The 17237-nt window shown below is 30.9% G+C and overlaps 1 protein-coding gene across 1 annotated transcript in view; it reads right to left on the bottom strand.

Moving 5' to 3' along the window:
- Positions 1-556: 556 nt before the first annotated feature.
- LOC132930656 (protein pangolin, isoforms A/H/I/S) overlaps positions 557-17237 on the bottom strand; it is a 54715-nt gene continuing 38034 nt past the window's right edge. Inside the window, 8 exon segments of the mRNA XM_060996638.1 lie at positions 557-3096; positions 3098-3298; positions 6066-6138; positions 8239-8413; positions 8616-8746; positions 8833-8915; positions 13753-13893; positions 16568-16660. Coding sequence (XP_060852621.1) covers positions 2784-3096; positions 3098-3298; positions 6066-6138; positions 8239-8413; positions 8616-8746; positions 8833-8915; positions 13753-13893; positions 16568-16660 — 1210 coding nt within the window. The 3' untranslated portion in view covers positions 557-2783.

Genomic DNA, 17237 nt, shown 5'->3' with positions numbered 1-17237 from the left:
AATACAATATTCAGCTGGAGATGATCGTAGCTAATAGTATTATGCAATTAATATGCAATAACTGCTGAAAATGAAATAAATGATGAGGTTTTAAAGAAAACAGCAACTATAAATATTTACCAATTAGTTCAGCAATTTGCAAACGCAGGTTTTGGATACAAAAAATTATAAAATACATTATTATGTAAAATAATGGTATAAAACGGGTTAAGTAATTTTTCTATAAAATTATACACTAAAATATAAATACTAATTTGATAATAAAATAGATTTTGTATATTATAAAAAATTCACTAAATTCATACTTGTTAAAATGGGAATTTCCTAAAAATATTTATTATGTGTGGGCTATTAAAATTTAAAATTAATATTGATATTTATTATTTATGCTAATTTTTTCTGAGTGTGTATTACTGGGAGCTCCTGTAGCATGCAGATCACACTATCTAGTAAAATATTAGTCCTCTTTAAAAAAAAAAATTAAATCTTTATCAATAGGAAGGGATTTGAAATTAATTTGATAAGGAATGATAATATTCAAAAAAATTCATACATGTTTATACATAAAATGTTTTTATCTATATATTACAGAGGAAATTAGAATCAACAGAATATTTTTATCAAGTTGCTAAAACACTTATAGTAAAATAGACGGTAAAACAACAAAAAAAGATGTACAAAATTGTTGAAATGAACATTTTTGGAGGGATAAAACTCAAGACATGAAAACAAATAAAATTATATAAAACAAATTGCACATTTTTTTCATTTTAAATAAAATTAAGTATAAAAACAATTTATAGACATCATAACTTATTACAATGTATATATATATATTTTATGTACCTAGATAGTTATTAAATATTACAAAATAATATTAGCAACAGTAACAGTCCCAGTTTGTTTTTTAAATTCACAGTAAATTAAAATAAAAAAAACTTAACGATATTTCTATATGGTAGACAATTTTGGAATGTGCATAATATTTTTGTATTATTAAAACATTTACAAATCATATACTTTATGGCGAAAAAATAAAATTATGAAAATTTGGCACATAAATTTAAAAAAAACACATGTATTAAAACATATACATTAAAATTTAAATCTGAAATCAAATTATCTTAACTGTCTTCAGTCTCATTTGAAATTTGAAACAATAATGTTTATAAGTGGGTTCTGTACGTTAATAAATCTGGCAAAAATGACTAGCGTTTTGCCAAAAAAAAAAAAAATAAAAAAAAATAATAAAATATAATAATAATAATAATATATATATATATGTAATACATACACATACAATTATATGCACACACACAGACATATATATATATACATACATATTTTTAAATTACATATAAATAACTTTAAAAAAAAATCTATAAGTACAATTTTTCCAAATTATCTGAATTACATCTCTACTCGCTAAAATATCAAGAGTATTCTTGAAGGTACGACGAATTTAATGATTCATTCGTAACTTCATTTTAATTTTTACAAATTATTAGTTTTCATAACTGGCACAATCAATAAAGGAGGTAGAAACACAATAATATAGGGCTGTGTAGTGTATCGGATATGATTATATAATACATACAGATTATACATATTTGATTGGTACCTACGGTAATATTCATGAACGTTAACACAATGCATGTAAGTAAAATATAGGAACATATTAAAAAATAACAAGTGATTTCGGCGGCAAAGGGTAATATATTTGCACATCGATTGGAGATAATAATTTTTGGAAAATATGGACCACGAAAATACAACAAAACGCATCGTCTCACTATGTCCAATCATACTAATACAGCCCTATATATACGAGTACAATAAATACGAACGAACCGTCGGTTAAAGTATCATTATATGCTTATTGTGTTATACATCGCGTCATATTATTATCGTCATTATTATTATTACGATGTATCATGAAAAAATCGTGCGAAATAACAATATTATTGTTCGAAACGTCGTTTTGCTTTGATCGTCGCCCAAGTGAATAATAATAATAATAATAATAACAACAACGACAACCACGAAGCATTGTGTATTCGTTTTTTTTTTCGCGTGGGTGGGGGCATTTTTGTATTTTTTTTTCGATTTTTTAGCGGCAAACAAACGTCGTTTATATTATTATCATCATGAACAATTATACACACACAACATGATTAAGAACTAATTAAAAATTAAAAAAAAAAAACAATTGCGTTTAGTCTTTGAGGTACACAAAGGGATTCTATATGTAAAGATTCTCGAAATGGCAATAAAATAATATCAATAATAATAATAATCATAATAATTTTAACATTATCTCGTTTCGAACGGATTTAATTATACGGTCGGTCAAGTGTAAGTAGGTAAAGTCCAGCGGCGAACCGCGAGCGTCCGACGTCCCGTGTGTAGTGATTTTTTTTTCCGCTTAATTTGCCTCTGTACGACCAAAACGATCGTCGCCGATCGCACAACACGCGTCCCGCCGCCGATGATATCGTGTTATCGCGGTAGGTACGTAGTTACGTTCGCAAATACATCGACATAACGTTATATTATAATGTAATAATATGATATATATACATATATATACTTCGTTCGTATTGCGCGGAGAATAACAAAAAAAAAAAAAAAAAACTATACGATAAATTGAGCGGGTGGGTCGATAATAATAATAATAATAATAATAAACATCATATATAATATCATGTAGAACTACGTAACAACAACACAATATTATTACAATTATTATTTTTGTTACGATTATTATTATTATCATGTCTTCGCTACGTCACGCTGATGGCGGGCAGCGTCCGGTTGCTGTTGTTGGGTCGTTGTTGTTCGGGCTGGTTGTTCGGGTTGGGTACGGTTTTCAGATCGTTCTGCTGCTGGTGCTGATGCTGCTGCTGCTGATCCCTGGTGTTGTTATGGCACTTGTTGTTGACGACGCCGCCCGTCAGCTGGTTGACGCTGAGCGGGTTGTTGATGTCGTGCGGGTTGGTGCCGACCGGCTGATGGTGTCTGGTGGGCACCACCACCGCCAACGGCATACGCACCGCCATCGGCGGGCACTCGTACTCGGACACGTGCGGCGGTGAGCGGCGTGGCCGGGGAAAGGCTGGCCTGCGTCAGCATGCCCGGGCTGGTCAGGCTGGACAGGGCGCTCAGGCCGCCGGGGCTGGACGCCGAGTCGGCCTCCTCGTTGTCCGAGTGGCCCAGGCTGCCCGTCGATTGGTTGTCGTCCGACTGGTTGCCCGAGTCGCCGCCGCTCTCGATGTACCGTATGCAACGTTTTTTGCGCCTAGAAAATCGCGTACGAGCAAACGTTAGTACATACAATAATCACACCGTGTGGCCGATCGACGTCGTCGTCGTCGTCACGATAAAATATCAAAAGAATAATATTATAATATAATGTTATATATTATATAGATCCGTGTACGTATAATATACAATATACATTGATTTAGGGCAGAGGACTTCAAGTGTTTGTGCGTTTGTTAGCGATATTGTTTCGTGTATCGGACATGTACACGATCGAGTTATAATGAAGTTAGTTTTTATTTTTTGTTACGTATTTGCAATAGAGGTATCTTTTGGTTTTCATTATTTCATGGGGAGCGGTGTATTTTTTTATTGAACGATTAAGCTTTTTTTCAAAACTACAATCAGTCCTTTACTATTTGATTATTTGGAAACCTCTGCGCACACAGCGACAGTGGCCGACAGCCGTGTGTACGCTCGTACTTGGTATAATGTACGCGTGTCTTCTTATTGAACGTCGTTATTTTATAGATGTTATTTAATTTATTTTTATTCTCAATATTAAATTAGTATGCTATATAGGAAAACAATTTTTAGTGCTATATGTCCTCTGCCATAAATAATTATGTAGAGAGTGTAACCGTGGAGCATTTGACGATTTAACGATGAGTAACATTGTAATTATTATTGTCAAATCGTCCGGATACATCCCTGTTCTACATATAATATTTTATACACGCATGATATAATATTATAATATTACAGATAGGAAAAAATAAAATTAAAATATAAAAATCGTACAAATATTAGCGGTAAAAATATAACGCACGCACAACCCTCAGAAAATGTGGGTTTTGTTCAATCATAATAATAATAAAATTATATACATATATTTAAAAAATAAAATAAAATAAGAAATAAACTCTTATTCAAATTCCCCTCATTTTTATTAAATTATAAATCTGCATACAGACTAATAAAACTATTAATGATATTCCATACTTAGCGAACGAGTATGATGAGGCAGAGATACATTCAAGAACCGTATACCTTTACCTTTATTAACTCACGAAAATTAATAACAACAGCTAACAACAGTTAAAAAAAAGTGTTGGTGTCAAAAAATAATTATGTTCTTCTGGTTGTTATTATTTATTCATATCGATTAAAAAAGTTCTTGTTAGAAAATAGTAGCGATAATACATTGTTAATACAGTGGCTCAATAATCAAAATAATTGTACGAATAGAATGAAAAATCGAGTGTAATGTAAAAATATTTTCTTAACTTATGAGAGGAGTTTGAACAGTTTTTTTAAATTTCTAGCTAAAAACAACAAGGGATCACACGCAATTAAATGTCTACGCTAAACTATATAATGTCGTAATCCAAAAATAAATACAAACAAATCCTACAATAATTAGATAGCTTACTATAATTAGTATAGGTAATAAAATGTTTAAAAAAAAAACAAACGTTAATGCAATAGAAATAATAACAAAAGTGACAAAATCAAAAACAACAACAACAAACTAAAAGTTAAAAAACGAGTAAAAACTGATGGACGAAGCGCATACAACAACATAATACATCGTCATTACTTATAAAAAATATATAAACACACGCATTATCATATAGGGAAAATGAACTCACGAAATTGATGATTATTTGGGTTATTTATAATTTGGATTTGTTTTTTTTTGTTTTTTTGTTTTTTGTATTTTTTTTTTTACAGATTAACATATGTGGGCCCCTGTGGGGAAGCAGCGTTGGAAGGGCCGTGAACGTGTTGTGCTAAGATGCTTCCTCCGCCTGCTCCGTCAGGGCTACAAACCATATCAGTCGTCATACACACAATACATATAAGTATAGTACAAAATTCCACAAAAATATTATAGGTATCCTAATTTTTTACATACATATTATGGTAAAACATCACTACACAAGGACATTCAGAATTTTAGACGAAAAAAATCGACTTGTAAATTACAAATTCGTTTTAATATCGTTTATTCTGGATGTCTTACTAATAATTTTTTAAATATACAAATCAACGTATATATATTTATTTTACTAAATATATTCAGAAAATGTGTCTACATGCTCTAAAATTACTCAAAAAAGTGGGTAATATGTATATTTTTTTTAAATATAAAGTATTTCCGTGCTTCAGACTGATATGGTTAAAAAGCTTTGTATTAAGGATTAAGCTAATAGGCTTAAAGCTTTATCATTAAGATTACTTTTCTCTGGCAAGACACATTTTCTGAATAGGTTTGCGGCAATTAATACAGATTATTAACGTAATTCGTTTGTTTCAAATAACAGTATTTATAAGGAATTAAAATCATTTGGAATGATTTGAAAAAATATGAACGAGTATAACAAAATTTGTAAAAAAAATATATTGTAAACATGTAAATAATAGATTTTATGTATATTAGAAATATGTGACAACAAGATATTGTAACTGAATCGTTAAAAGTTAAACAAGATTTTTATTTTTGAAATTAATATCGAATACCCACGGTTATTTGAACAATGTTGTAGCGGACAACGTTATAAGAAAAATGTTGTTCTAAAAGAAGTTGGCTCTATAGTTATTTGGAAATTATAGAAAGTCGTAATAATTGTATGTTTTGGAGGCATAATTCATGTAAATATGAAAAATACTAAAATTAATTTAAAAACGAGGATATCACAGGAGCCAGAACAAGTATTTTTATTAGACATATTATACTCGTGAAATTAATCTACATTAATTATTTGATTATAGCAAAATATTATTGTTATCAATATAATTACCTGCAAGGTTTACACCATTGGCTTTGCTGGTCGAGTCCGTATCTTGCACGGCATTTTTTCATGCTGTTATTACCTAATTGATAAAAAATGAAATAAAAATAAATTAGAAATAAGATCGTTTTAGTTTTATAGAAGATCAATATAATTATTATTTATTTATTTTTTTTAAAGCATAGGCGTTCATAAGCAAAATACGAAAAAAAATACAACAACCATTATTTTTAAAAATAGCCTTATTTTGGGTACCATGCATACATAATTGCGCCAGACAAACACCTCGTTAAACTCCAAAATTAAACAACAACAAATAAACAAATTATGTGTTCGCTTTCTTTTCTGATTTCGATAAATTATATATATATATATAGAGGGAACGTGCATCAAAAAAGCGTCTAATGTTCAGGAAACGAACGCATTAGCGTAAAATTAATAAAAAAAAGTATGAAGATAGAAAATAAATAAAATATGACAATTTTATTTATTCCACATTTTTATTATTATTTTTTGTTTTATTTGTTTTTTTTTTTTTTTGGGTTCTACCTCCGTCATGGGTTTCTTGTTTGCGCTTCCTCTTCTTGGCCCGTGTCGCATTAGTGCGCGACGACCAGTCTGGATAGAGCTGCATGTGTATCTGTCTCTCACGACGCGCCAGTTCATAGTACTTGGCCTGTTCTTCGCGACCTAACGCGTGCCACTATATTGCCACACACAGATACACAAATGTAAGGTGACAAATCGTTATGAGTTAAAAAAAATAATAAAAAAAATAAAAAAGATTAACACTAGGTATACATTTGTTTCGTACAAATTATTACCACCAAGAATTAAAACGGAAGAAAGAGTATCACCTAGTTGGTTACAAAAGAACAAAAAAAAATTTTATTTTATGATTCTATAAATTTATCGTTTCTCCTTAAAAAGTATGATAAAAAAAATAAATAAAAAAAATAAAAACATTATGTTCAATTATTTGGAGCTAAACGTGTGTTTGTACGGCAAAGTTCTTGTGAAACAAATCTCTTGGATAAAACAAACGTTAAAAGCAAGCTACCAAAAAGTTGTTTTTCAAAAAAAACATCCCAAACTATATATAGTATATAACATTATATTATATCTTGTTTGGTGCACGATCACCGGCAAGCACGCATTTCGTTTTGACCATTATGCTCGAGCTACGACCAGGCTATAAGATTGTTAATATATAGGTATATATAGTTAGTATATTATGACGATTCTTAATGTTTATACACACATGATATATGTATATAAAATGTATAGTATATAATAAATATATATATATATATATAAATATGAATAAAAACATGTTGTTCGGGTTAGATGCACATACGGACACAATTTATATCGACCACAATATATCGTCTAACATGCGGCTAAAATATACTTAACGTAAATTAAGTTATTATGAAATGGTTGAAATCAACAAAATATGTATAAGATAAGTTGGTTTGTAAATAGTTCTGAGTGGCTGAATTGAGAGTAAGTACCTATATAAAATTTTACTGCAGGTATGTTTTATCAAATTTTTAGACAAATGGTTCGTCGATACATGAATGTATATTAATGTAAATGTTATGTATGAAGTATGATTATACTACATATAAATGGATTTTAGTGTGATAGTGTGAATGTTAGTATTTTGACTTAGCGTCCTGCACACGCTGAATGATATGACACTATATATTATTTTGTATAGACCTGGCAAATGTTTGGTTATTTTTTTTTCACAAGTATACCACGGATAATATACCTATGGTTACTTTAAATAATCTGAATAAGAGTTGTCATTAGAATACATAAGTTCATTTTTGTGGGAAAACTGGTACAGGCTTGGGAATAACGTCATCTATAGGTTTAACAACAGCATAATAAAAACCATTATGTCCATAAAAGGCAGTCAGTCAGCCAGCCAGAAAGTACTTTTGAATTGATTTAATAAGCGCACCGCAGGAGCTATATCCCGGGGTATATAGAAAAACAAAAGTGATCCTTTATATTATATATTGGGAATATAAAAAATAAATATGACAAAAACTGAGGTATAAAAAAATCTTTAGCCTGGATCGGTACTGCATGCTGCTATTTGCACGTGGACACGAAAAACAAAAAATAAATAAATAAAAAAATATAATGCCGATTAATAACGAGGGACTACCTCCTGAGCCAGCATCTATGACCGGTACGCGCTCTTTCTTCCGTTTCTTCTTCTTGGCGCCGTATCCATAGTTATCCCGAGCGCTCCAACCAGGATACAGTTCCATATGGAGTTGTCGTTCCTGGCGCGCTTTCTCGTAGTACTTGGCCTGCTCGTCTCGCGACAGAGAGTGCCACTATATTACACAAAACCACTTTTTCAGTTCGGTTTTTTCCCACTTATTATTGATATTATTATCTTTTTAATTATTATTATTCTCCTTTTTTTTTTTTTTTAAAAAAAAAACAAATTCTCTATATCTTTATTATTATTTCAAAACAAATATATAAGTATACACCAATATATTAAACTATAAAAACTGTTTTATGGACACTTACCCGTCGCCCTAATATCTGGTTGATCGCTGCACTCTCTTTGAGCGTACACTCCGCCACCACCTTTGCCCTCATTTCTTTCATGTACAACATGAACGCATTCAGAGGTTTCTTTATGTGAGGCTTCTTCTTATCTATGATTTGTAAAATGAGAGAAAAATATTAAAGTCAGGTATATCGGTCACAAAATCATGTGCAGCACTATAAAATAAGACATTACCTTGGTTATTACTGTTTTGGACAGTATCGTGGTGCTTGGAGCCGTCTGAACACGAAGAATTTTTACTATGGTCGTTTTGCGGCCTGAAAAAAATTACGTTCGTTGGTAAAATACAATAAGTCATACGGTATACAAAGTATATAATAGTGTAATTATAATTAAGTAAAAACATTAACATTAATTGTAGAGTTACGCATATATATAAGTATTATGCACTACATACTAATTCGATTTTAACGAGAAAATCAAAACAAAACAACGATTATTCGAGTGTGAAGTATTGATATATTATCATTTAAGGTATCAACCAAACAAACTAAGAAACCTATAAACACGCAGACCCCTGTCGCCCTCAAAATTCGTTTATACAGTTTATTTTATACGTAAAATTCGCGCTTAAATCGTTATTCTGGACTATAATATGATATAAATTATAGCGGAGACCAAAAGACCAACCGAGCCGCGGATCCGCTGCACGAGTTGGCGGGCGAAACCGATCTCTTTCTATCGTCCTTGTTCGCGGCGGACGACGATGCGACGATCGCCGTCGAGGTGGCGGTTGCGGTGCAGGAAGACGACGTCGACGAGGACGAACAGGAGGAAGAGTAAGCGTTGGACGCGGTGGTAGTGACGGTGCTGCAGGTGGCGGTGGCGGTGGTTGCGGAGGCCGCGACGACAGCGGCGGCGGCTGCGGCAGCAGCCGCGTACTGTTGTGCGGCCGAGTTGTGCTGCTGCATCACCTGCCAGAACCTGTTAGCCGGTGTCCAGAACGAGGCGGCGGTTCCGGTGGTACCGTACTGTGCGGCCGCGGCCGCCCGCTGGAACAGTTGATCGTTGAGCATACTGTTCATGTACAAGCTGGACAACAGGCCAGACGGGAACACGGGCGCCGTGGCGGCCGCCATGACGGGTGGCGACACAACGGTGGACGGGGCGACCACCGCCACCGGTCGGTTTTTGCGTTTCACGAGGTTCAGCGGTTCCATGTATATGACGACGCGAGACCGCAGAGACCGTTGTTCGTTGAAAACGGCACACACGTCAACGTGTGATATTATATTATATTGTATAATATATATTATAATATAATGATAGAGACGTTATTGTTGTTGTGTCGTTATGACGGCGTTCCGAGCGGACGGGTAAACGTTAACGACGACGACGACGACACGGCACAACGGCGCGAACGACGCGTGCCGGCCACCGTTCGTGGACGGCGTACGGGCGGCGACATGGCACAGGCAGCACGACCGCGGTTACTCGTCGTCGTAGGACGAACAGGCGAAAACGCGTCGCGCCGGCGACCGATTTGCTTTTGAATACGTAACACACTCACTCGCGCTCGCACGCGACGCAGCGACGCGGTCGTAAAACACAATGACCGAGAGCAACCGGGACGACAAATAATATCCGCCGGAACGATAGAAAAACACGAACAACGATATTATTGTATTATATATATTTTCGCGCAGTCCCGCCGTCGCCGACACCGCCGCCGCCGCCGTCGTCGTGACATTTGTCTTTCTCCCTTGTTCCCCTTCCCCTCCACCGACGGCGCCACACCCTCACTCAGCAGCCAACCCCACCCCCTCGCCCATCGCGCGACCCCAGCGGGGTCACTGAGCTCTGCCCATAAACGTCAATAATGATGGAATGCCGACGGCGTTACGTCATTCATACCACCCTTTGGTGTACGAAAAAAATAAAAGTCCCAACGACGTCGACGACAACAACAAGACCGTCACCGCGCAAGTGTACCACTCGTCCACACGCGCATACGCGCGCGCGAACCGCGGTTTTTTGACTTACGCGAGTCGTGTACAAAACAAACTCTTTTCGTCGATAATATTTGAGAAATTAGCATTGCAGAGCGTTATAAATTGATCGTATCGTGACGATTCGGTGAAATCGGTCGTATAGATTTCGTGTCGTTTCCAAAACCCTCACCCCAAATACCGGTCGGGTTAAGTACTACCCTTCGAGTAAAGAGGGCGGCATTTCACTAAGACTCATTCGACATTATTCCCCGAGATGGCGACTTTTTAGGGGATGAAATCGTCACCGACAGATGGCACATACCATTTTAAAAGTTATTTTAATCAGTGGGTGCGTTATAGTTACCAGATAGAGTTGTAGTATATAATATATTTTCAGTAAATTTTTTCCGGGACCGCATAGTACGTATTCAGACGATTAAAAAACATCGTTAATAAATACCAACGTTGTATAATAGTATAACATCATATTCTATAGCATTTTAAATTACTATATATTATTAAAACGAGGATATAGATTATAATTATTTATAACTGTATTAGGCGAACGAGATTTCAAACAAGGAAGTCAATATTAAGGATATATACTACGCTACATACGCGAGTTATCTAAATCTTACTTCAGCTGAACCATTTTGTGTTCTTAGATCTATATGATAGAGTGAAGTGATCTATAATCAAACTTAAAGATATAACATTTATGTGCTTAAACGTAGGCTTTTTATTCAATATTTAAATTCCCACACATTATTGTGAGGTATCACAAATTGAAAACACCCATGTTTCGCTAAAAATTAAAATATCAAAAAACGACGTATAAGCACCGATAATTTTATTACTAGTAAGTTTGATATAAGGTCAATTAATTCTAATATAATAGAAAGAAGCTAATAACAAAAAATTGGTTCTACTGAACTTAAATTTAAGAGGATACCCGCATGTGTTGTTCTGTCTTACTAACGTATATCATAACAAATTTGCGTTCAGCAGAACACATTTTGTGATGTTAGCTTTAAATTAGAGTAAATTTACCTATCATCAAATTTAAAGGTAAGAATATTATCTAGAAAATGACAGGCTTTTATTGATATTATCATTTTAAAATGAGTTATAGCTATGTAAAATATTACGACTTTTAATTTTCTCTTAATACGTTTTACGTTTGTAAGACGGAGTCAAGAGTACAACATACTCATCTTTGTAAGAAGTAAAAAGTTATACGATATTATCACCTTATTTCAAATAAAATGATTTCAATTTTAGTTACTAATCATGGAGAGATTTTTTAGTAATTAAAATATAATTGTTGTAAAAAAATAAATAGAAAATAATATTTATCGTACCAGTATATATATTTTAAAATATTGTGTATTTTTTTTTTAAAGTTGATAGTATAAATGATATATAATGAATAATTGTGCTTTTTCATTTTAAATGTATTATACTTATTTAGTTTATACTAAAACCAATCGTAAAATAATATGCATAATACATTTTCATATATTTCCATGGGTATTCTGGTATTTATATATATCCATGAAATTTAATCAACATAATAATATATTTTTTTTAAGCTGAAATAGAAATATTAAAATTTATATTTTATTATTGACTATTAACTGCTTACCGATTATTAATACTTGTAGAAAACAGAATATTTTATAAATTATGTATTACATTATTATAGTACTTTAATATCAAAGAAACTTATTCAATTAAATACAAATTAATTTAATAATTTATACATGAATACCTACAGGACTTTTATCAAGTTTGATGAAATTGATGTTATCGTTATTGGGTAGTATAATTTTAAATAAATAATAATATTAAATAATTGATGACTTAAAACTCGTAAGTGTCGACAAATTTCAATGGGTAATTAAAAAATAATATTTAAATCTCAAATAAATCAATATTTTTAGATAAAAAATACTATTTATTGCAAATGAAGAATTATATTATATTAGCATTAGCATAACATAAACTATTATTATTTTTATTTGTATATATAATGATAAATTAAAATTGAAATGTAACAAACAATTTTGTTTGTAAATTATAACATTTTATTATATAATAAATTTCATAAATCATAATACGGCGTATGTATAATGCACTGATTATATAATTTATATATGCATGCTACGTAATATTATAATCCATATCTATATAATATTAATTATTTAAATTAATATTATTAAGTATTGTTTATTGACTTTTTTGTATGTTAGAAAAACATTTAAATTCTATAGATCTTGCATATATAAGTGATTGTAAAAGTACACATATTAATTTTTTCTACTGAACTTACTAGTAGGTAATTACAAATTTTAATTATGGTGTAATAAAACAAATTACTAAATCCAAAAAGAATGTAGGTATGTGCGGTTTGTAGTGGAAAAACAAATTCATCATTTTTGTAAGACAATACGACAATACATTTAAAGGTGTTATTTTACGTGTAAAATGAGTTGAAAGAATATTATACATTAAAATATTTGTATTATATTATTAATTATATATTTTTAAGCAACAACGTTTACTAAACATTATCAATAATTAGTCAAATACAATTTATAATTTACAACGTCTATATAAACGATATAAGCTATAAAACTAAATTCAATATTGCGCATTCTTAATAAAGATGTAAAAATATAACTTTTAATCCTATAATTGAAAGCACATCTCTCACAAATGTTTTAAATACTTCAAAAAAGTAAACAGAATATGTACATCAAAATTAACGAAGTACGATTTAAGCGCTCAAGTTGAATCATTTGGACATTTTCAAAAGGGTAAAGTATAAAAATAAATAAAAGAGTACATACAAGTAGAGACGGGGAATCCCTGACTGAAACAAGGGGCGCGTTCGATAAATTCGTAACCATGGATACCATCTCTCGGAAAACTACCAATGGGAGCGTTTTAAAAAAAGCTCCCTACCGTTTGTAATCCACATGCAAATTCCCCCCTCGTCATCCCTCTTTTATTCCCTCTATACCATAGTATGACTGCAATTAAAGAGCTTATTCAACCAGCAAAAACCCCTTCCCGGAGGCAGCTTAAAAGCAAATTCCTCTTTATTTTCATTTGTAAAACTAAAATAAAGAGTAATCTACATAAAATTCTGAAAAAATACCTGTGATTAGAATCCGTATGCAGGTCTTGTCTCACTCCTGGAGTTACAATCGCAGGATGAGAATGATGGGTATGATGGGATAAATGGTGATGGGGTGATGGACCACTCATCAGTCCCGTCGGTGAAAACCTATACAGCTCACTAAAATAAAAATACGTAATATTTTAATATAAATATAAATGACAAAGATGTATTTAAGACAGTTATGCCTAATTAAAGAGTATTTTATCCGTATATTTGGTATATCTATTAAATTCAAAATATGAACTATATACCAATATTATACTTTTCTATATATTAAAATATAATTCAGGTGCGAAGTATTATTAATAAACGTAGGTAAATTAAACAACTGATTTTAATAAATTAAAAAAATACATTTTACAAGCAATATTAAATAATTATCACTGATTAGTCATTTTTCATTATTATAATAACGCTTTTTTATTATTACAAATGATATTATTAGAGTATTATTATATTACTAAGACAGCGTTTCCCAAACTGTTTTTCCGCTGAACTCATTAGAGATAGTAAAAATGGTTAATTAAAATAAAATACAATAATATAGTATTTTTATGATATAAAATTGATGGAAAAATAAATGGATAGTTTGTATAATTAGTTGAAAAAAGTTTAATGTAATGGGTAGAAATGTTTTTTTCATAATAAATCGGGTTTATTAGGTTATTTATTAGATAGTATGATCGCGGATGGCGTATTTACACCTTATATTTTTAAGGGGTGGGGGAGGTTGAAAAGTTGTATTACATTATATATTTATATGTTAAATATAGTTGATTGTAAAATGAAATCATAGCTTTCTGCTCTTATTTGCTAAAACGTTAATCTCTAGGGAACTCCACCACTGAGTAAGATTCGTAAATCATCTGATTCTACTTATAATCGATTTCTATATTTATCTTTAATATACACGTTACTTTGTTTAAAAAAAGATCAATGGTCTTATTGCTGTTTTTGATATATTTGGATAGTTTTGTCTTAAACTTAATTGTGTACTTACACATATTTAGCAGTATGTATATCTCTAATGTGATACAAATATTACATTTGTATTTTCGTTTTTATATGATTTAAAATACGTTTTATACGACCCGCTCTGCAGATATACATGCGGACCCTTAGTAGCCTGCGGACCACTGTTTGGAAAACACTATATTAAGGTATGGCTGATAAAAAATTATTACAATGAATTTATATTAAAGTTAAGTTTAAAAAAGGAATTATAAAAAGAAGATTTGCACAACAAAATTTTTATCGATTTTAAACATTTCAATAATATTTTGTGTTTACATAAACTTTATAAAATGAATTTCTTTTCATTCTTGAATTTATTGGAAATTCTATTGTTGATATGAAATATTTACGAGGGTGCTCTTCCTCACAAAGTCAAACAAAAGGCTAGCATATTATAACATCGATAATAACATATTTATTTTTAATGTAAAAAAAATTAAAAGGTTTTTGTATTCTAATAGCACATAATAGGTATAACAACATCAAATGTATGACATAATACTAATTGATCAATTATATAATGTACTCGTAGTAAAAAAGTAACTATTATTTATAACTTCTACACAAATGTAATATGCCTATGTAGTATGCATACAAAGTTCAAAGAAATATATGTGTATACACACACATTTAGTACCAAGTACTAGTAGGTATATATTATCAAATACAGTTAAATAAATTTAAAAATGGGGATGTTGGTCATTGTCATGACTGGTCATTGGGAAGGTCACTGTGATTGATGAGTTAATTTTAATACAGTGACAAATCATTGCATAGGTACGAAAAACGATTCTGAGCATAGTCGGTGAATCAACCTGTATTTCTAAGAATATCTTATTATATTACTTATTACTATTAGTAATTTATTTTTCAATTAGTAACATCTACCATATACTGGCATATAGTAACATAGTAGATTGATAAATGTTTACTAAAAATAAACCACATAGTTATGATAATATTAATTAATAAAATATATATTTATTATATATACTATTAGTTATTACATAGTAAATAATAATATCCACAGTATATTGACAAAAAGTTTCGTCTTTTTCAAATAATATTTTTTGAATTACAAAAAATAACTTAAATCATTTTTTTCGTTTGAATACCTAATTTTGTCAAACTTTTAAATTGAAATATCTATATGGTTTTTAAGATTTCTAGAAGAATAACTTTTGTAGAACCTTGCACATAATAAAGCCTATTACATTTTATTATTTTAATCCTTGCCTATTAACATTTAAAATTTAAACATTTTAATAAATAAAAAAATTGTAAATGTTCATGATTTTGACAAATATTATACAAAAAAAATGTGCATATGCATTTTCAATATTCCTAAATTGCTTTATGTGGCATTTTTTTTATACAATTTTTAAATAAAGATTATAAATGTCTATAAATAGCTTACAATCAATTTAAATATTTTGAAAGTTTAATTGTATATTGTATAAAATGATAATTTAAGTAATAATAGAATTTTTCTAGTTTCTACGGTTAATATTTTTAAAATAATTTTACAAAACAACAAAAGTTTTGAGAAAAAAAGTGTATAAACTATCTATACACTCGTTTTTAGTTATAATGTAATAGTTTAAAACTTATCGTTTATCTAACTTAAATCTAAATTAAACGTATAGGTAAATCTTTTTATCATAACATAGTTAATTAAAGTTAAATACTTTATTTGAATATAATATTATAAACACTTAGACAGATTAAAATTGTTAGTGAATAACGTATATTAACACTTAAAATGGTTTAAACTCACCTAGTAAGGCTTGTTCCTAAAGAAGGTGGGTAGGATCCTCTGAAACCAGTTCCAGCCGATGAGATCTGATGGTACATACTAGCCGGCGTGTGCCTGAAAAAAATAAAAAAACAAACACGATATAAAAACGGCATAATCTAAAAGCTAAACCCTGTTATTTGAAAAGTATATAAAGGACGAAAAGCACAGTGGAAGAAAAGCGGCTTAGATAAGTTTTGCGGGGGAGTAAAGAGATCGTTTCTGGTGAATTACGGAAGCCGTTGGCTACGAAAAGCCGATTGATTTCCCAAACTGAGAAAAAAAGAGGGGAGAAAACCGATTTTCCTGGTAACAAATTGACCGGAATAAGAACAAACAAGGGTTAGTGTGGTGGACAAACTAGATTAGAGGTTTTCACGGGGCGTCAACTGACCACGCCCCACTACTTTCGATAGTTCACACGCAATAGTTTGATGTTAAATAATTTTTAATATTCACGGTGTAAATGATTACTTAAGACTTTATGAGTTAGGTAAAATTTTTATTTATTCAACGAAAATATTTTGATAGAATTAAATAACAATTTGATACTTTAATAGATATTTATCTATAAAAATGATTATAGCTATATTACTTTATTCATTTGATTTTATATGATGTATTAACAATATAAAAATATTTAAGTTAAAAT

This window comes from Rhopalosiphum padi, chromosome 4 (genome assembly GCF_020882245.1).
Source record: "Rhopalosiphum padi isolate XX-2018 chromosome 4, ASM2088224v1, whole genome shotgun sequence".
Classification (NCBI taxonomy): domain Eukaryota; kingdom Metazoa; phylum Arthropoda; class Insecta; order Hemiptera; family Aphididae; genus Rhopalosiphum; species Rhopalosiphum padi.
Note: the sequence above shows the minus strand (reverse complement) of the source record. Positions and strands in the feature narration are given on the sequence as shown.